Genomic DNA, 20,396 nt, shown 5'->3' with positions numbered 1-20,396 from the left:
CTCCTCTATGTGACCAAGAGGCACATTTTCTTTGACACTAGGTAGCAAATGCTACTAGGCCACCTACCTGGCCAGCAAGCGAAACAACAGCAAAAAGTAAGTAAAAACGAAATGCCTGAGCTGCCACAGGAAAATCCTAAGTTACTTTAACTCCAAGGTCCTGGATGAAAGAGTCAAGACACAAATAGCAGTTGCCAAGCCAATATGGTGGGCTCCAAGCTCAGCCACCAGCTGAAAGTAAGAGGAAAGGCACCGACAATAGTTTCCATGCAGGATGATGGCAACTTACAGTTGAAGAAGGCATTGAAGTCCTCATCACTGTCAAAATCAAAGCGGGAGTATTCACAACTGGGGCTGTCCGTTTTAGAGGGAAAGCCCACCTGGAGACAGAACAGACAAGGTCAGGAAGAAAGAGAAGTCATTCATCACAGCTAACACCGGCTTCAAGGAGATGAAAACTGAAGGGATGGAGCAGACAGTAACATGTTGAGATAAGCTGTCTGCTCAGCGGCCTGGAGTCACCTCTCTTGCAGACACAATAAAAATGTAGTTTCTCCCCCACAACCCATAGGCCATGTCCACCCAGGCACCTTCGCACCCCTATCTGGCCACAGTTCCCGCATACCTTCACTAGGTTGGTCATAGATGCACGAAGATACTTGGGAATCATAGCCAGCAACAAGGGGTCGCGAGATAAAACTTCATGCCGAAAGAGGGCTCCCCACGTGATCTGGGTGGAAGAGCGCAGAAACTGGGGGGAGAAGAGGGAATAGAGGAGAACAGAGAAGGATTTCAGTGCTGGAATCTCCACTGCTAACATTAAGTGTTGCTAGCAGAAGGCAATAGCAAATTATACTGATTATTTGGTTGAGGCCAAGGCACCCTGCAGGCACAACTCAAACTTCCAGAGTGATGAAACTTAAATTCTAGGGCAGATTGCAAATTTTGCACTTTCTACTCAGCACCTCTGTGTCAGGCACTGTTCCTAATGGGGTGGTAACGGAGAAGAAACCACTCTGCCTTCCAGGTCTTCAGCTGAAATGGAGAGCCTAGAAAGTAATACTTGGCAGCTGAAGTTCTGCAGTCTTCTACAGGTTAGCTCAATTATGCATTCACACATTCTTATATAGACATAAACGAGGCTTTCAGCCCTTTACATACCTGGCTGGGATGGGTTGTGAAGGCTAAAAATGAGTCAAGGTATTTTCCAAAGTTGGCTGGCGTTTCCACATCAGCATCCGAGCCCTATTAGGAAGGCAAATTTCAGATAAAATACTAACTGTATGTCACGCTGAGCTAAGAAATGGCACGTCTCTGAGTAAAGCAGGAGCACTACATCCAAGGCCACAGACTGTAAAGGAGCAGAGACAAAAACACTGAACAACTGCAATTTTCTTTGAAACCAGTACAGTCTGAGGAGTAGCAAGTTCTGCTGACCAGCCTGGAGGTGCCGGAGACAGCACCACCGTCATGCAAGAGAAAAGGATGACCTCTCTGATACTGGAGTTCCATTACAACCAAAGTCATAACTGCTGCTGCTGCCGTGAGTCACAATTTTCCTCCTAATGGGTCAAGCCCACCCCGCAGTACCAAAGCGGAGCAATTCTCAACCGCAGAATTTCACAAGCAAACACACCAAGATGATTTCACTCCTGTTCCTCCAAATGCTTCCTGCATTTAACAACACAGACATCTCTTACCAATACCTTTCTGGCAAGTTGGCATGAAAATAAGTTTTACCCAGAGCCATAAATTCAAGGTTTTGCTGCTCCTCACTAATCATAATGTGACCTGGGGCCCTCAAGATCCCTGTTTTGGAGCTGTACAGCTCAGCGCTGCCTCTCCTGAGCCAATGTGGATGAGAGGACTCAAATCCCCCTCTCATTACTTCATTCCAGACTAACAGCTCCCACTGCCTAACAGCAAGTGAAGTCACCAAAAGTAATAACACACCCTTTGTTCACTGTCCATTCTTTTTAGGGATAAATTCTCACAGGGTTTTTTTGCTTTCCTTCTCTGTGAGAATTTACTCTGCTCTGCTGCTTGCACAGGCTGGCTGCCTCAGTCTCCCTACGAACGGCATCTCTCAACAAGCCTGCCTTCCTTACTGTAGCAGCACTGTGCTGAACGGAGGGAGCAGGAATTCAGGAGTCAGCAGGACATGCAAAGTACCAGTGTGCATCTTCACCTCAACACTGGCATGAAGCATTAGAAAGACGAACAGCAGGAAGAAAACCTGTTTCTTCCTTCAGCTTGAGAGAATCTTAGTAGAAGAAGAAACAGGGATATACTTTGAGTTATTTTTAATAGGGAAATTTAAGAGACTTCCAACACAAAAGTAATTTCCTGAAGTACTTTTTCTGCAGCAGTAGACAGCAACAAATTTGGCCAATTTTCAATAAAGCTTCAGTATTTTATAGAGGTTATAGAAGACAACTCTTGATGACGGCAGAGGCCTGGAATCAGTCAGGGTCCCTCCGTTTTACATTCCTATGACTTGGCAGGATACAGTTATCACTCTTGCAAGCAGAGCCATTCCTGCCTTTTCCAAATGTGTGGAGAGAACCCTACGGCTATTGAATGTGCAGAGATAACCCTGGCCCTACCTTTGATTAGGGTTGCCTCACCCCCAGCCCTAAAAACTAGCTTTGCCAGGGTTGTGTCTGGTATTAGTAGAGACTTACTAGCAACGCACATAGCTGGCTGCCCAAGGCGCACAAAACTTGGCAAAGTCTCTTCAAGAAAACATAGTGCTTCTCCACCAGGCCTTCTCCATCTGCTGTCCTGGGAATGAGGGGAGGGGAAAAAACAGCATCAGTTACTCACACTGTAGGTAACAGGCACATCGCTATCTATCTCGTAGGTAAAGAGGGGACCAGAGCAATTTGATTTTAGTGCAGTGGGATTTTCTTTGCTATTATCAAGAAGTACTGCTTTATTGGTATCTAAAACCTCTGAGATTGCCTCTCTGAGAGTCCCTCCTGATCAGTTTCAGGCTAGAAGAGAAAGCTGGGGAAGCTGTGATATTTACACCTTCCATTATGGGATTTGAAAAAGCTTTCAGTTTTTCAGGTTTTGCAAAAGAAATGGGGGTTTTGTTCTCTCCTAACCCAGTCTCAGCTTCCCACAGTTAAGCAGCAATATCTTCTGTAAATCACATCTACAAAGATATTTGTATGCAGTTTTGCGTGAAATTACAGCAGCAGGATGGTACTCACTGGGCAGCAGAGAGAATGTAGTGCATGGCAACGTCTCCGAATAAGACCATCAGAGGCTTCCGATCCTCCAGCTTACCCTACGTGTAAAATATGCCAAAAGCCTCAATTAGAACATAACTATTTATTCCCATCAGCCTGTGAAATTAGGAAATGCCCAGCTGTCCTTCCACCTGGGGAAGTGCTTAAGAGTCCATAAATTGTTTCAGTAAAAACTTGCCAAAATACCTAAGATATTCCCAATCTCAAGAAATTTCCCCAAGCAATCCCACCATAGGAACTTTAAACTGAAAAACTGATCCTGAGGCATTGACTCTTCTTCACTGCAGACTGGCTAGTTACGTAAGGGCAGCTGATAAACACTCAGCCTCGACCCTAAGCTGCTTGTGAATGTATGGGTCAAATCACTTGTTTAGATCCTTCTGTCATTGCTCTGAGCTGCTAAATGACATAGCTGGTAACAATATTTCCCATTTCACAGTTGTAGAAAGCAGGGAAAAAGAGAGTGCATGGGGATCTCCAACTTCAAAACTGCGAGGAGAGGCAGGGACAGAAGTTGAAGAGGGTTCCAACAGTTGCTGTATGTATTGTGCTGGCATAACATTCACGCTAAGTATCATTAATATAAGCAGCCAAATTGAATTTTGTTTCTTAAATAGAAGGGCAAAGACATCACTGCGCAATCTGAAGAATTATATAGGAGAATGAGAGGAAAACAAAGGGGAGCCAGACAGAAGAGATGAGGAGGAAGAACTCACCTTCCTGCTGACAGCAATCAGGAGGCACTCTGCTGCTCCTATTTGGAGCTCAGGTTCATTTAGAAGCAGACACAACATCTCCAAGAGCTTGCAGTTGTCTGCTGTGATGTGGCTCAGGGCCACCCAGTCAATGTAGCCAGCCAAGGTGTTGAGTGCTGCTATCCCCACGCGACAGTTTGCCTGGGCCTGCGAACAGAGAGGAGGCACGAGGTCAGAGAGAAACACCAGTTCCCACCTAAAGCCATCCACTCCCTGGAAGAACAGTATCAGGAACCACCCTGAGAGTGAGGTGGCAGCAGAAGGGTACAAGTCCCTGCACTAAGGATGTCAGTTAAGGCCTGGGCACTTCTCCACTTGTGCCTCACTTCTTTCTTCTCCAGGAATTTGTATTATGGGTGAACAAACCCATCTGTAAATGACATCTGCAGGTAATAGACTCCAAAGCCTGGAAGAAGCCTGATTCTAAGCAATCTTAGTCTTAGAATGACTAATGCACTAGCTCCTGTACAGCTCCACTCACCTTTGGCTCCTGGGCCAGATCAGTCTTCTGAAAAAGAAAACAAGAGATGGTAAGTGAGCAGCTATAGCACACGTTTCCACCCAGCCACTGCTGGACAGGCTTATTCTCGAGAACGTAGCCAGAAGCAGCTTCACAGCTCCCTAGTGACAGAGGCTGCAACACAGTCTCTCACTCACGACATTGCTGCGGCCATCATAACCACCTCCACAGCCCCCTGGCACATAACGCAACAGGACTTTCAATTGCGAGTTAAGCCACAATTTCCTTCTCGTTCAAAAGATGACACTCCAGTTAGCAGGCATCAGGGAGACACAGGGGACAAGAAGGAAAGGCATTTCAGCGCTTCCTGGAAGGTTCCAGGGAAGAAACTTCTGACCTTTTAGAGCATCTTACATCCAAAAGCCAGACTCTGGAAGATGCTGGTGGCTTTTACATGCTGAGATTGATGTCTGAAAAGGGCAAGGGATTTGTCCGTGGTCAGAAAGGCAGCTGGAGAGAGAGCTGGAGCAAGAGCTTACAGCCTGACTCCCAGTTCCAAACACTTAGCAGCAGTAATGCACTGCTTGCTCCATCTTTTTGACTAATGTAAACGAGTTCCTCAGACACTCAGGTTTGATCTGTTTTTCAGAAGCAAATATATGACAAGCATTTTTTCCTGCTGCAAGGTTTTGGTTTGGAAACTCTGTCCATCAATGTATTCAGTGCAGTGATTTTAAGTTAATCTGGTTGTGTTCCAAGCATTTAACCGAGCCACTATACCAGAACTGCGTACTTATAAGCACCGCAGAGTATGGTCCTGGGGAAATGTCCATCATCTCCCCTAGTCTCAGTGTGCAGACAGGTAACTGAACACCCAACCCTCAGAATTTACCCTGTGTGCAAACATCCCAAAGATCTGCTAACCTGTGGAGTGGTGAGGGCTTCTTGTTCCTGGGGTGCTCCAACCTTGCCAATCAGAAAGATTCCACCGTTAGCAGAAGCAGCCACACTTCAGAGCCTCAAGCATTGCAATTCAAACCTTACCTGGAAATGCATTTCAACCAGACTACAAAATGCACCAGGGTCTCCCACCCACCACCATGAACTGCACAGAGAACTGTCTGCTCTACAGGTGGGTTTGCTCAGCCTGTCAGTGCTTCAGGAGAACGAACAGAAGTCAGGTAAGTTCCATCGCCTCACAATTTCATATTTAGTGTATCTCTGGTTTTTAAGTCACAGAACAAAAAAGGAACAAGAGATACACCTAAGCAACTTATTTCTAGATTGGTTCTCAGTTGTGCTTCACTCTCAAATCCACTTCCTTCTCACAGGAACAGACTAGGGTAGAGACTTGCCTTCACCATCCATCTTGACCAACGTGTACATCTCTGACTCCAGGTGAGAATTCAGGAAAGAAGACTCTTTACACAAAAAGGAAGAGTATTCCTCACCACAACTTGACATAAGAGGGTTTCCTGACCCGAGCTCTCAGAGAAAAGGACCAGAGAGGCCCAGATGAAATGCTGAGACATCAGAACCTCATGCATTTTGGTGCATCACCACGAAGACACCACTACAGCATAAGAGAGCAGATGCAAGCCCAGGACGGCATCTCTTTACCACTGTGCGTTACACAAACTACCCCAAATCTACTTGGTTCTGCCAAAACCACACCTTTGTTTTGCTAAGCCATGCATCTGCTCAAGCCATTTACACTAGCAAATCCAAACTATCAACATTAACCCTGTCACCCTTGTGTGTTCAGTCTCCCTGATCAGCACCGGCTTCCCAGGCCACAGCAGATCCCTACCTCACAGCAACAGATTTCAAATAATTTCTCCACTTGCTTTCCCCACAACTTGAGAGCTGTACCCCAATTCCTAAATGCCTCCAGCACTGACTGAACCCAAGGAAAGGAGCCTCTTACCATGCGCCTGTACTTGTTGACATTCTGCTGCAGAGTACTTAGCAGGAAACTGAAGATCTTCTCCATGTTCTGGGTGAGGGTTTGCTGGATATCTCGTCGCCGCTGGGTAGGCAGAGTTTGAAAAGTCACCACATCCTCTGCCAAACGTAGGAGGATGAACATCACCAGTTCTGTCTGAGTTTCCTGGTGTCCCAAAATGAAATACACTCCATCAGCACAGTTCAAACATTAAAATCCCTAGAACCCAGCTCAAAGATACAGAGAGACAGCAAGCATGCATAAAGATTCAAGTCACACCTTAGAGAAACAAGAGAGGAGGATGGCCCTCTCTCTGCTAAAACCATCTCCTCAAATAACTTAAACTAGCAGAGAATTTTAAGTCCATCATCAGCCTGTCTCAGTTGACCAGCTGAGACTTTCCTCAGGATGATGGAAGACTGTAACCCATACTATGAGCAAGCAGAAGAGAACAGACGGGTGTGTTTCATACCCCTTGCTTGGAGAGGGTATCCAGCTCCTTTAGCATGTCAGGCCAGTGCTGAGGCCATTCACGCTTGATCATCTCCACCACAATGCGAGACAGAACATCCTTAATGTGACTTTCCTCCTCCAGAATACTTTGAGTTCCCTGTGACAGAAAAGGGGCACAGTTATACAAAACGGCAAACATCAGACATCTGTAATTCTGACCTGGGAAGCACAGTGATTGCAAATATTCTAAACCACACAAAATAATAACAACAAAACACAACATTGCGCAGCTCTTCATCCCAACTACCTCGAGTGACGCTCCTACCCTCCCAAGCACCCATAGCTACTGAACTCTAGGAAACAAAAAGGATTTTCCTCAAAAGAAGGTCACTTGGTCACGAGAGCAATCACAACAATAGAGAATACAACTAAGATAATGACTTCAGTATTCTTGCAAAGAACATCCATATTTACTGAACTTCCTCCTAAGAAAAGATAAAGTACCTTATATATCTCATCCAAGCCTCACGACTTCCTGCCACGTGAGGTGACATGGTTAGTGACTACAAGACAGAGAAAAGCACTGGAACAACCAAGGATGCACAGCAAGAAAGTAATGAAATGTAGAATTGAATTCAGATCTTCTGTGCTAATTAACAGGAGTCTTTTTTCCTTTTGCTCCCACTTTTCCCAAGTGAGAGAATCACGTTTCAGAGAATAGTCTGGGGTGGAAGGTACTTACACTGGATATGAGGCCCATGACATTGTTCTTTAAATAAACTTTTTCTAGGCGAGGCATATTATTCCAGCGGAACCTGTTTGAAAGAATTTCAAAATAAAAAAAAAAAAAGACAGAGAAACAAAAAGGACATCAAGTCAAAACATTTATAAAGATCTCTGACTTGATTCTCCATGAGCTATCACTTCTTTACCCAAACTAAAGAGAGACACTACAGCTCACTGACTCTGCCAGTACCTAAGCCCTTAAATGAAAAGGCTGAGTTAAAACTGCTGCTGGCAAATGGGCGTGTACCACTGAGGTCAAGAGACATGAGAAGCAGCAGCAAAAGCACAAAGCATCAGGTCTGCAAAGGCGGCAGAGAGAGGAATCTCAGAACTGAACTAATACAAAGCCTCTTTGTTAGCATGAGGCTAATGACAGAGAATGCTGCAAGCACCTGCTGATAACCCCATGTGCTTATCTACATCTTGCGATGTCAACGAGTCTAGGAGCTTGGTGAATTAACCTTCCCGACCTGCCTGAAAGCCATTTTCTCCTCCACTTCTTTTACAGGGGAGGAAAGAAACAGAGCAGGACAGCAACTGTCCTTTGCTGCAGGGCAGACTCTCTGCGCCCTCTAAGTGCCTCCCTGAAGCGGGAAGGGCCAGAACGGGCTCAGAGCCCACCCCGGTGGCTGCGTGGCAGCGGCCCGGCACCCACCGCCGGCGCAGGGGCTGCGGGGCCGGGCTGCCTTACTTGACCACATGCTCCAGGATCTGCAGGCCGAAGTGCCGGACGATGGCCGTCTGCGTCTTCTCTGCCAGCTTCAGCCCGCAGGGCACGCAGATAGGACACTTCTCCTTGAACTCCTCGCAGAACTGGGAAAGGGCCGGGGTCAGGCACACGCAGTTAAAACACAGCGCGGGGTCGGGGCGGGGGTAACGGGGGGGGGCAGCCCCGACCCCTGAGGGAGCAGGCCATGGGGGGCCGCCCGACCCCCTCAGCGCCGCACGGGCGCAGCCCCCGCCGCCTTCCCCCACCTGCCGATGACTCCCAGCGCCTCAGGGGCTGCCCGGGCTCGGCCCGGCCCGGCCCGCCACCCCACCCTCACCCGCCGGGCCCCGGGGCCGTGCGGACGGGAGTACCCGCGTGGCCAGAGCCCGGCGCCTCCTCTCCCCGGCCCAGTACCTTGAGCGCCTCCAGGCGGTAGCGCTGCGTGGAGGCCGGGTCCATGATCACCGTCACCGCCTTCACCAGCTGCTCGCAGAGGCTGCTCACCTGCTCGGCGGACATGGCGGCGGCGGCGGGCCCGCGCCACCGGCCACCGACTGGCGATAGGTGGGGGGGCGGCCGCCACGCGGCGCACGCGCGGCACGACGGCGGCTCTGCGCATGTGCCGGGGGAGGTGGCGGGGACGGCGCATGCGCCGTGGCCAACTCCCCCCGTCCTCCCGAAGAACTACAACTCCCAGCGTGCCCTGCGCGGCGGACTACGGCTCCCGGGAGGCGGCGGGGCGGGGAGGGGTGGGGTGGGGTGGGGCGGGGCGGGGCGGGGCGGGGCGGGAGGCCGGTCAGTCAGTCAGTCGGGCAGTCAGTCGGGCGGGAGGCGGCGATGGCGGCAGGGGGTGTGCCGCGGGGCCGGGAGCGTGTGGTGGCTCTGGTGGACATGGACTGCTTCTTCATGCAGGTGGAGCAGCGCCTCGACCCGCAGCTGCGCGGCCGCCCCTGCGCCGTGGTGCAGTACACCGAGTGGCAGGGCGGCGGGTAAGTGCGGCCGCCCGTAGCAGCGGTGGCGGCGGCGGGCCCCGGCCCCCCCGTACCCCCTCCCCGCCACCGCTCTCCGTGTCTCCTTGCAGGGTCATCGCCGTGAGCTACGAGGCGCGCGCCTTCGGCGTGTCCCGCGGGATGTGGGCGACCGAGGCGCGGGCGATGTGCCCCGAGCTGGCCCTGGCGCGGGTGCCCCAGGCGCGGGGCAAGGCCGACCTCACCCGGTGAGCGGGGACGGGTGTGGGTGCGTGCGGGGGTCCGCCTTACGCGGGGCGGCGGCTTGATGCTGTGGCCGCCGCCCGGCAGGTACCGGGAGGCCAGCGTGGAGGTGATGCAGGTGCTGTCGCGCTTCGCCGCCATCGAGCGGGCCAGCATCGACGAGGCGTACCTGGACCTGACGGGCAGCGTGCGGGAGCGGCTGCGGGCCCTGCGGGGGCAACCGCTGCCCGCCGCCCTCCTGCCCACCACCTTCGTGCAGGGGCTGCCCGAGGAGACCGGACCCCAGCCCGGCGGGAAGGGTACACACCGATCTGTCCCTAAGCCTGACGAGAAGGGTACGCGCTGACCCGGTCCCCAGTCCCAGGGGACTTTGGCCACCGGGGCCGGTGCTTTGCATACCGCAGTGGGGCAGCTCTAACGGCTGTGCTTTGAGGCAAACACCACAGGGAGAAAGGAGCCCAGTGCTGCTGGCCCACTCCATCGGTAACACTCCCAACAGAGCTAGAGGGTGGGCTGCTTTATTCCCCCCCAGAGCAAGAGCACGGTAAATAGTATCCATGTTTTCCCCAATGAATGGCTTTTAAGGTGCCTGCTTCTTGTCCTTGCTGTTGGTACACGGTTACAGAAGCGTGTGGCTGCTTGCTGGGGCTTGCTGAGGCTACCAGTCCCTTTGCTAGGCTCAGCAAGAAATGCCCACGTTGATCCCCTTTGTGTCCCTTTTGCAGAGGAGCTGCGACAACGTGGCTTGCACGAGTGGCTGGCATCGCTGTCTTTTGATAACCCTGATTGTCCTGACCTGCAGCTGACCATGGGTGCAGTAATTGTGGAAGAAATAAGGGTGGCTGTAGAAGCAGCCACTGAATTCAGATGTTCAGCTGGAATTTCGCACAACAAGGTACACGTGTAACACATCAGCCTGATTTCTTCTGAGTAGCAGAGTCAGAATATACTGTAGACCTTCTCCTGTGCACTCTTCCACGTCTCCCATAGAAGATGAGCTGAGGGGGGAACTCAGCCATATGCGAGCACACCTTCAGGAAAATTATAGGACATCTGAGAATGGGAGGAATTTTTTTCCCAGAGATGTGGCCTATGCAGTCAGCACACAATTAATTTACTGCCTGCGTTCCTGGCGTACCCTAATGAGTTAGCTCACTAGGAGGAAAAGGGTTTTAAGTCCCCCAGGAGAGTTTTCTTTGAGGAAAAAATGAGAGCTTAAAGCAGGAAATATCCACCTTGAGTTGTAGGCAACACTGGCTGTAGCCAGGGAATGGTTTTTACTGACACAAATTCCCAGCAACTTGGAGGAAGAAGAATATCGGTTTGGGGCACTGAGGTGAATCGGGTTGCTTTTCCTCTTTCTGGTCAATCACTCTTTACCCCTGCTGGCTGTGCTTTGGGTGATGCTCAGCCAGCTGCTGAGAGCAGTCGCTGGAGCACTTGGTGCATGACAGCAGCTGCAGAAACAAACGGACTTTGATGCTGCAGCTACAGAGGGTTTCCTCCTGGGTGGTTTACTGAGAGCACCCAGCGCTTGTTTCAGCTTTTGCAGAAAAGGTTTGTACCTACAGAGACGAGCTGGCCGTGGAGGCACTGCAGTGTGTCCTGCACAGCCACATGTAGGATTTTGCCCTGGTAATCTGCATTGTGCTTGCTCGTATAGATATACAGCTCTGCAGGGATAGCACAGTACACCATAATTTCCTCGCTCCCTTTAAAACAAAAAAAAAAATTAAGAATGCTGGCATAGAAACTTAATGGAAGCTGGGAGAAGCTGCAAGAGATTGCAGGGATGTTCTCTGCTATTCTTGGCTAAGCAGAGCAAAAAGGCAAGTTGAACTTCCCTTCCACTGGAAATTTCTACACCAGTGATCTTCATCTAGCTCATTTCTGCCTCGCAGCCTGCTCTAGTTTCAAGGTGAGCTGGTGCAGAACTAGCTCCAGTACCTGTGTACAGCTGCTAATAGTTCCAGTTGTTTCTGCAGCAGTCTAGGATGAAATTTGCCTCCCTTAAGATTCAAAACATCCATTTAGTCTTTATCCTTTTCTTATTTTGCCCAGAGCCTGCACTTTTAAAGTCATAACTGTACAGATAAGCCCCTTTTGCAAAGGCTGAAACAAGTGCTGGGTGCTCTCAGTAAACCACCCTGCATCTCACTCAGCAGGAAATCCTCTGTAGCTGCAGCATCAAAGTCCAGTTGTTTCTGCAGCTGCTGTCGTGCGTTGTTTTCCATAATGATTTTGTTCAGCGAGTTGCACTCAAATGGGGATGTTAAGAGTGAGATCCTGGAGGGATCTGTCTGGGGTCCGCTAAGAGCTGATGTTGGGGGTGTTGGTTGATGAGAAGCTCAATACGAGCTAGCAATGTGCAGTCGCAGCCCAGAAAGCCAACCGCATCCTGGGCTGCATCAAAAGAAGCGTGGCCAGCAGGTTGAGGGAGGTGATTCTGCCCCTCTACTCTGCTCTGGTGAGACCCCACCTGGAGTACTGCGTACAGCTCTGGGACCTCCAACTTAAGAAGGACGTGGACCTGTTGGAGCGGGTCCAGAGGAAGGCAACCAAGATGATCAGAGCAACCTGGTCTAGTGGAAGGTGGCCCTGGACATGGCAGGGGGGCTGGAACTAGATGATCTTTAAGGTGCCTTCTAACCCAAACCGTTCTATAGTTCTATGATTTCCAATGAAGCCTATAGAAAGGGAACAGCTGTAGGAATTCAGGTGATGCTAAGCACAGATGTGTCTGGGCTGTGAGACTTATGGGAGATGAAACTAGAGCTGAAAAGTCTAGAAACAGTCTGAAATCGCCGAGGAGTGCTTCTTATGCTCCTCACTGACTGTTTTAGTGTTTTATAGGAAAAAAGCAACCAGCAGGCTTTTGGCTAAGTCACAATAAGTCAGGAAGTAGCCTGGAGTTACTGTGGACAAGCAGCAGGATGAGTCAGTAAACTGAGTGCTCTTGTAGAAACGGCAAATCCTGTTTCAGCATGTGCAAATTAGAGAAGGTGTCAGAAAATGTAAATTATTTCTCCCCATGAAGTCTCACTAATTGGTTCAGCTTGAAGCACTTCACTTTACAAACAATGTGGGTAAACTTGGAAGAGTCTCCAGTGAAACAAGAATAACAATAATTGGACATCTGGAAAATGACTGGGTATGAAAAGTTGAAGGAAAGGGATCTACTTTGTCTAGAAAAGAGAACGTATGTAAGCCTGTAAAACAGGCTGTGAATAAAGTTCATAGCTTAATAGGCAGGAAGGAAATTTTTGCTTAGTTATAGGATGTGTGGTAAAGCAGTGAAAGAGGAAATTATTAGACTTGTTCAAAAAAACCCCAAACACCCAGCTAAACGTATTTCAGGCTGGTCTGTGTATTCTTGATCCTATGGTAGATTATAGTGGGAGCGGAGGCTGTATTGCAGATAAGCTAGACAACATCCCTTCCAGGCTAGCATTTCTGTGTTTTGCAGATTTCCTTTTGCAGCATTATGCTGCTGTGGACCTCGCAGAGAGAAGAATAAAATAGTGACACTGAGAAAAAGCAAGACAAACATAGAAGATGAAGGAGCAAGACATAGTGAGATAAATAGCCTGGGGAGGATTATGGGGATGCTCTGGAAGTTCTAGCATGCTTGCCTGATGGAAAACTAAGCCAACCAGAACAGGTGATAGACCCAGATCCCCTAAGCTGCCTGGAGCAGGAGTCTAGCCCTTTGCAGAGCTAGAAGTCTGGAAGCAGCAGTGCTTTCAGAGCACCCAGCCAGTGCATGCCAAGTCCCAAGGTGGGTACTACCTGGGAGCAAGCAGTGGTGCAACCTGCGTGTCCTTCCTAGCAGCTATTCCAAAGGCAGCCCTTAGAGGTGACACAGCACAAGCCGTTAGGTAGAGTCACAATAAAATCCGTGCAAAGTTTGTAATAACAGTGTTTCCACCCTCTTCTGTGTTAACAGACACTGGCAAAACTGGCCTGTGGGTTAAACAAGCCCAACCGCCAGACACTAGTATCTTCACGATTTGTCCCTCAGCTCTTCAGCCAGCTGCCAGTCGGCAATATGTAAGTACTGGGGAGCTGCCTGCTTTTGTGCAGCCCAGGGCTCAGGCTGAGCTGCTCTGTGGCAAGAGCCTGTATTCAAAACGCTGGTGCCGCGCTTCCACAATCCAGGCTTTTATCAAGAAGAGAGCCCTGTTTGTCTTCATTGTTGTGGTACTCACTCCTGTTGGTTTGTCATCATTGCTTGTGTGAGCAGAACTGTTCCTGGACACCTTAACAGAGAGCAATTTGATGCTAATTGATAGCAACCAGCAAAGGCTTTCAACTCCACAGTAACTGCTCATCAATGCTTCTAAGAAATGGAGAGGAAATCCTGGCAGTAATCCCTCACAGCTGTGAGTGACAGTTCAGGAGGAGCGTGCTTGGGAACCGCAGCCCTGCCAGTGAAGCGTCCACACTCAAACGGCCCACTAGTGTCCTGTGGGCAGCCTGTCCCTGGGTAGGGCAGTGCTGAAGATGATTGCTGGGGTGCACAGGTATAAGCCAGGAGCAGCTGTGGGCAAGGAGGCCATAAGCTGTGCCCCAGTGGGAGTGACAGAGCTGTGCTCCCAGAGAGCAGATGTGATTTGGTTTTGAGCACCTACACTGTGCACTAGTACTTTTCCTGGTGTAGAGAAGAGTTACCAGGACCGCTGTGCCAGAAGAATGCATCCCCGGTTCTGCTCTCCAGACCTGCACTGCTGCTCTCTGCTTTCAGTGTCTCACTAGGGATGGAGAGGGGTGTGTGTGGGAGGGACCTGTCTGTGTAGGAGGAAGCAGGGACTGGTGTGAGGCATTCTTCAGAGTGTGGTTTGGGAGAAGCACTGAAACTGGGTGAGCCAAGAGCGGTTCCCACTTCAAGTCCTATGTGTCATTCTACTACAAGCAGAAAAGCTGTTATGTATCAAGTGTTCCCTTCCCAAATCCTGCTAGTTCCTGACTGCTGCTAGCTGTCCCCATCCAGGGACAGCATAGACTTGGCATAGTCTCCATATGATGCTTCATTTGTGTTTTCTCTTTCTCTTTTTCTTTCTCTGCTGTAGCCGTAACCTGGGAGGCAAGCTTGGTACTGCCATCACAGACATCCTGGGAATAGAGTACATCGGGCAGCTGACACAGTACAGTGAGACAGAGCTCCAGACTCACTTTGGAGACAAAACTGGGTAATGATAAATCACTTGCCACAACTTGGCTCTTGGCAGGAACTGACACTTCCTTTCGGTCACAGATTGTTCTGCTGTGATTAGGAAGGTTGGAAGGTAAAACTTCAGTGACATCTTTGAGAAGCACTGGTCTGGCAGGCCCACAAACGGGTTTCCAGTCTCGCCTGCTCCCAGGCACACTCCCCAGGATAACGTTTTGCCTGTCAGCCAGCTCCTCTGCCTTCCTCTACAGTGTCTAAGGCTGGGGCCAAGCTGTGGAAGGGCTCCCTGCAGGCTGGGAACCAGGCAGGCTTGGCAGCCTCATTACAGAGGAAATTACAAGGCTGGGCTGGAGCCTGAAACACCACTTCTGGGCCCAGAGCAGCGGTTGGGGTGCCCCACGGACTGTTGAACTGCTGCCACTTCAGGAGAAGAGGCAGAGGAGTTGCATTGACAGGCATTTGTGGCCTGAAGGAAGCCTGCCTGTTCAGCTGCGGCTGCAACTACAGAGCTGGGGATGAGAGGCAGAGTCACAGCTTGCACAGAGCTGAAAGCACGGCTCAGCAGAAGGCTGACTTGCTGCCCAGTGATGCCTGCCTGTCTGTGGCTTTCAGGTCCTGGCTCTATGACTTGTGCAGAGGAATTGAAGATGAACCTGTCAAAAACCGGTACCTTCCCCAGTCCATTGGCTGCAGCAAGAACTTCCCTGGGAAGACAGCCCTGGCCACGCAGAAGGAGGTAGGAGAAGCCTACATCTAGCACAAGGCTTGGCCTTTGCACTGGAGAAGATGAGAATGCTAAAAGCTGAGACTAGCTTGTAAAACTGCTGCTTTTCTGTGTCCTGGTGCCCTGAAATTCAGCCTAGGGGTTCAGTGGGAGGAGTTGGTTTGGGCCCCAGAAATTAGGGAAACCCCTCTTTGACAGAAATGCACTGACGAACTCCTGCACAAAGAAGTCCAACTTTATTGTAATTTCCGTAAGCAAAACTATGGGCCTGTGCTGTTCAAAAGGTATTCACGGTGCCAGGCTTAAAGGGCTTGGTTGCTAGAAAGAAGGTAACTAGCCCAAAGAAAGAGGGAGGATGGACCTTACCTGTTAGCTGGGGAGAGGTTCCCACAGAGCTATAGGGAGACTCAAAGAGAGATCATGGGCCGGGGACCCAGATTACTTGGCGAAGTCTAGTAATAATGCTGCAGGACTTGTATGGTATCTACGATGCCTTGCCTCCAGCACTGAATCCTCACCTGGGCTGATTTCTTCAGGAGTACTCCTGTGATGGGGCCTCGTGATAGTCTGTGTCCATTCCAGTCTGATCCCCCTCCAGCATTCCTCCGTGTGCAGAGCGTTGTGCTGGCACTGCTGTGAGCAGAGGCCCAACCTGTCCGTTACCACTGTTTTGTCCAGGTGCAACACTGGCTCCTGCAGCTGGCCTTGGAGCTGGAATCCAGACTGACCAAGGACAGGAGCCAGGTAAGGAGGGCAGGCGTGGGAACAGCGTTCTCCCTGCTGGCCTTCAGGAAGCCATGCAGCGCGTTTGTACCGTGAGCTGTTCTGCGGGAGGCTGAGGGCAGTGTGTGGCGGAGGAAGAAATCTGCTCGCCCTCAGATGTGTGCCCGTGTGCTGAGGTGCCCCCAAGCAGAGGTGTGTAGGAGCCCACCCAGGGAAGGATGGTTTTGCCCCAGAATACTGCAGGGCTGAGGAAGGTCCCTGTCCCGTGCTTTAGGATGCGGGGACCTGAAAGCCACCACACCTTCATCCTGCTGCGCTGCTGCTCCCTTGCAAGCCCTTTGCTGATGCCTGTGCTGTGGGCTGTGAGAGGAAGCGATATGCTCAAATCCAAATGGTAGACTGCAGGCCAGGGTGAGATTAATCTGCTAGCTTCATCACTGCCAGGGTGGCCAAGAAAAGGCACGCAGTTGACTCTGAAGGAAAGCGAGGACTAACTGCTTCCCATCCTGTGTGGCACAGCTGTACAAGCGCTTGCTGTCCTGTATCTCGTCCCTTGGAGATCAGGCCAGGCAGGACAAGCTGCCATCTGTCACACTGCGTCATCGGGAGGTGGTAGCTGACAGCACAGGGTTCTGGGCAGCGAGGCCGTCTCCTCGGCCTTTCCTGCTCTGTCCTGCAGAGGTCGCTTGAAACTCGACTATCTGTTCTCCCTGCAGAACCACCGAGTGGCCAGGCAGCTGATGGTGGTCATCCGCATGCAGGGAGACACCAGGGTGTCCCGCTTTTGCGCTTTGTCCCGCTATGATGCCCAGAAGATGTGCAACGATGCCTTTGCCCTCATCCAGAACTGCAACATGGCTGGGCTTCACCAGGCGGCCTGGTGAGTGTGGGAGGAAGTGGTTCACGTCCCCGTCGGGGGTTGTTCTGCTGCAGGAGGTGTAGGGTGAGCCAGGGGCCTGACAGAAAGGAACGAGTGTTACGCTGACTGGTAGGAAAAGCAATCCCCAGCACACACACAGCAGAGCGCAGCGACCCCCGCTTGTTAGCAGCAGGACGGCTCTGAGAGCCTGGCCTCTTCCCAGCCCCACATCTGGCCAGACGCTTCGGGCTTCTGTACTTGGAGCTGATCATTGCTACTGGCCTCGGGGGTGTCCAGCTGGAGCGAGGCAGTTCTTGCGCTGCTGGGCTGGAGAAGCTAGCTGCGCCTTGCTTTCCTCCCCTAAGGACAAAGGTGCTTTTTGGGAGAAGGCTGTTGGGGCAGGAAGGAAAACTAAGGTGCACAGCTTCCATATTCATTGTTATTTCCTTCCTTCCTCCTGCTCTGCAGTGAAGGCTGAGGCATAGCTAAGGCAAGAAGGTCCTGTATTAACTCATTAATAGCTGCTGCTCCCTTAAGGCCCTCTCGCCCTGATTGGGAGTCTCGCTGCAGCTCTGGCCAGTGGTGGACCGAAAGTCCAGGCTGGCAGCTGGCTGCCCCTGCTCCAGTGCCCTTTCCTTTGGGAAATGCCATGCTGGTAAGAGATTTCCTGCTCTGCCCAACACAGCCTGCTATGTCTGTGAGACTGTGTTCTGGAGGTAGCAATACTAACAGTTTTTCAGAGGAAATGTCTCTCCCACCCCTTGCCAGATACTGCAGTTCCCCTGTCCCCTGCCTGTGAACATTTTATGTTGCTTAATGTCCTACCTCAAAAGACTTCTTGCTTCCCAGGCTGGTGTCCGAACTGATGTTGGTCTGTCCTTTGCAGGTCTCCACCGCTCATATCGGTGCTTCTCTCGGCAAACAAGTTCACAGAGCCTGCCACGCATCTCTCTGCAGGCATTGCCACCTTCCTGACGAGTGATGCCCAGCCTGATGGCACTGCCACTGCCGGCCAAAACACGTCTTCTAGGAGGCCCAAGGTCAAGTTCTTCAGGAGCCCAAGCAAAGAGCTTAGGCAAAAGCCAGCTAATGCTATTGAGTCGTTCTTCCAAAAGGCGGCAGAAAGGCAGCAGTCACAGATGGTGGCAGCAACCAGCCTGCCTGCTGGTACCACTGCAGAGTCACCTATGCCCAGCTCCCCGGAGCACCAAGAGAGGGATGGTGTTGGACTTGCCTCTCTGCAGTCTGACCTGGAGTCCCCTGTGAAGCAGAGTCCCAGAGATGGGAGTCCTAGGTCTCCTTACAAGAGGCTTGCTTTTGAGAAGTCGCTGTCTGATGCTACGCAAACACCCTCGACTCCACCCAGCTCCAGGACCATTCTGAAATTAGAGCCAGTTATGGAGGGAAATGAGCAGAATTTGCCACCTTCTCCTGAGCTTGCCCTGCTCCCTCCAGCATCACCGGGGGACCAGCAGCGCTGTGAGAAGTGTGGCCAGCTCGTGCTGGTGTGGGAGTTCCCAGAGCACATGGACTACCACTTTGCTCTGGAGCTGCAAAGCTCCTTCCTGGAGCCCAGCGCTCCCACAGCTCCAGCAGCAGCTCCCAACTCAAAGGCTGCAGTTTCCAAGTCTCCCACCAAGGCGAAGAACAAGCCCAAGACTCCAGCAGGATCTAGTGCAAAACGACCCAGAGAAGGCGTGACGAGAACTTTAGATTTTTTCTTTAAGCGCTTACCTCCTTAACTCCCAGCCGTGCTGGCAGTTTTTAGATAATCAGTATTTTTAAAGAATCAGTGTTTTTAAATACAGTTAAAAGTTTTTATACTGCCTGTCAGGTTTTAATGCAGAAAAGTCTAATAAATTATGTGGACCCAGAACCCATGAATCGCATATGATGCTGGACGTACTCCATTTAGCTGGTGGCAGCTAGCTTGCCTCTGCCTGCTCAGTGCTACCAGAAGGTGCATCATGCTGTCACCTACACCTCCTGCTATGGGTGTTTCCATAACATCACTGCTCAGTAATTCTGTTCTACAGCTTTCTGTTCCTACTGTAACGGCTTATTGCAGGGAAGCCCCAGCCAAGTCCTAGGCTTGAACCCCTATTCAGTAACTTAGTATGAAGCCTTCATCTCATAGTGGTTTTCCTCTGGCTACAGTTGCAGGCCTTGCCCTTACTGTATAACTTATATATGGTAGGTTAGCCCTGTATTTTCTTCTCCCCTCTCCACCTGGAAGACGCTGATTTTTATTCCTCTCTCATAAGGATTTTTGTTACAGATGGTTTGGAAATTCCCTCTGTGTAGCACCGCATTGTGTGATGCTTGTCCCCAGCTCTGAAGCACACAAGAAAGACTGCTCCTGTCAAATAAGATTTGAGGAAGTTGGTGCTGAACAAGCATACTTTTTGGTGTGCTTTTTTGAGTCTCAGCACCAGTTCCTGATAATTGCTATTGACACATAAGCACATAAATAAAGTCTAGAGTCCTCATGGAAGGGAGGGGCAATACGTCAGAGTCACGTAGGCCTCTGTGAAAGCTTTCCTCCTCACAGAAAGCGTGTATAACAACATCGTTCCTCCTTCACAGACACTGGGTGATAACTACATGTAACCGGATGACAGGTGCCTGTTTTGATCCTCCTCTGTCAAATGACTAGTTCAGCTCTCTGGGCCACAGTTCACATCAGCGTGGCTGCCCCAGCACCCCACAAATTACAACACAACCAACAAAGAATACCATGGAGGGGACAAGCAGGCACTGAGAGGGGGTGAGAGTGGCTCCAGGGCAAGAGATGTGCTTGCCCTCAGCTGCCTGGCAGGGCTCGGCTCCATACTACACTGTCTGCTGCCTGGAGCCCGCCAGCCTCTTCCAGAAGCGCTGCTGCCAATAATTTGAATTGGGCTCTTAGGGCGAGGGGGGAGGAACGTGCCACGTCAAGGCAGCACTGGGTGGGGTTTGGAAACACAGTTTGCAGACAGTTTCATCAGCTGCAGGGTTCCCCTCCCTGAACCTTTCAGGAGAACCTTTCAGGCAGCAGATAATGATGCGAAGTGCAGCTGTATTTGCATGTGCTTTTTCCCCTTTTCTGACCTGTACCATCTTGCACCCAGCTGTTGAGCTGCTCTCCTTCCAGCAGACAGCCTGTGCTGGGAAGCTGCTGGTGGTGGTGGTGGGTCTAATACTTGACAATGCAGTTGTTGCAAGATTTCAGGAAGCACAAGAAGCTCATTGTGGTGCGTGCAGCTCTGCTGGTAATTGGCAGAAGAAGGAATTATGGAGTGACTTGCATTAATGACAGTCCTCACGTTACAAAGTGACAAGTTTCCCCAAAGTCATCACATAAA

General features: G+C 50.8%; 2 protein-coding genes across 8 annotated transcripts in view; one reads left to right on the top strand and one right to left on the bottom strand.

The window, feature by feature from the left end:
* The window catches only part of XPO5 (exportin 5), a 30,500-nt gene extending 21,534 nt beyond the window's left edge, over nt 1-8,966 (bottom strand). For 2 of the 6 annotated variants that reach the window (XM_074579803.1, XM_074579805.1), the window contains exons 1-13: nt 8,780-8,958; nt 8,348-8,469; nt 7,613-7,685; nt 6,890-7,027; nt 6,400-6,582; nt 5,397-5,438; nt 4,494-4,520; nt 3,974-4,159; nt 3,219-3,295; nt 2,685-2,784; nt 1,162-1,245; nt 626-751; nt 290-380 (exon numbers count right to left, since the gene is read on the bottom strand). In XM_074579803.1, coding sequence (XP_074435904.1) covers nt 290-380; nt 626-751; nt 1,162-1,245; nt 2,685-2,784; nt 3,219-3,295; nt 3,974-4,159; nt 4,494-4,520; nt 5,397-5,438; nt 6,400-6,582; nt 6,890-7,027; nt 7,613-7,685; nt 8,348-8,469; nt 8,780-8,884 — 1,354 coding nt within the window. In that variant the 5' untranslated portion in view covers nt 8,885-8,958. Of the gene's footprint in view, nt 1-289; nt 381-625; nt 752-1,161; nt 1,246-2,684; nt 2,785-3,218; nt 3,296-3,973; nt 4,160-4,493; nt 4,521-5,396; nt 5,439-6,399; nt 6,583-6,889; nt 7,028-7,612; nt 7,686-8,347; nt 8,470-8,779 lie in introns of all 6 variants that reach the window. The other 4 variants (XM_074579804.1, XM_074579806.1, XM_074579808.1 and 1 more) reach the window with 4 other exon arrangements.
* Nucleotides 8,967-9,097: 131 nt separating this feature from the next.
* On the top strand, nt 9,098-18,928 carry POLH (DNA polymerase eta). 2 transcript variants are annotated; one of them, XM_074579801.1, is made up of 10 exons: nt 9,098-9,354; nt 9,447-9,581; nt 9,664-9,875; nt 10,302-10,471; nt 13,523-13,626; nt 14,646-14,765; nt 15,359-15,482; nt 16,149-16,214; nt 16,910-17,073; nt 17,939-18,928. In XM_074579801.1, exons 1-10 carry the CDS (start codon nt 9,203-9,205, stop codon nt 18,792-18,794), a joined length of 2,103 nt encoding a protein of 700 aa, XP_074435902.1. In that variant the 5' UTR covers nt 9,098-9,202; the 3' UTR covers nt 18,795-18,928. The 2 variants fall into 2 exon arrangements, with proteins under 2 accessions (XP_074435902.1, XP_074435900.1); XM_074579799.1 differs by having other exon boundaries at nt 9,138-9,354; nt 9,664-9,911.
* The last annotated feature ends 1,468 nt before the right edge of the window (nt 18,929-20,396 follow it).

Source organism: Larus michahellis, chromosome 3 (assembly GCF_964199755.1).
Source record: "Larus michahellis chromosome 3, bLarMic1.1, whole genome shotgun sequence".
NCBI classification, from domain to species: Eukaryota; Metazoa; Chordata; class Aves; order Charadriiformes; family Laridae; genus Larus; species Larus michahellis.
This window is presented reverse-complemented; position numbering and strand designations above follow the sequence as displayed.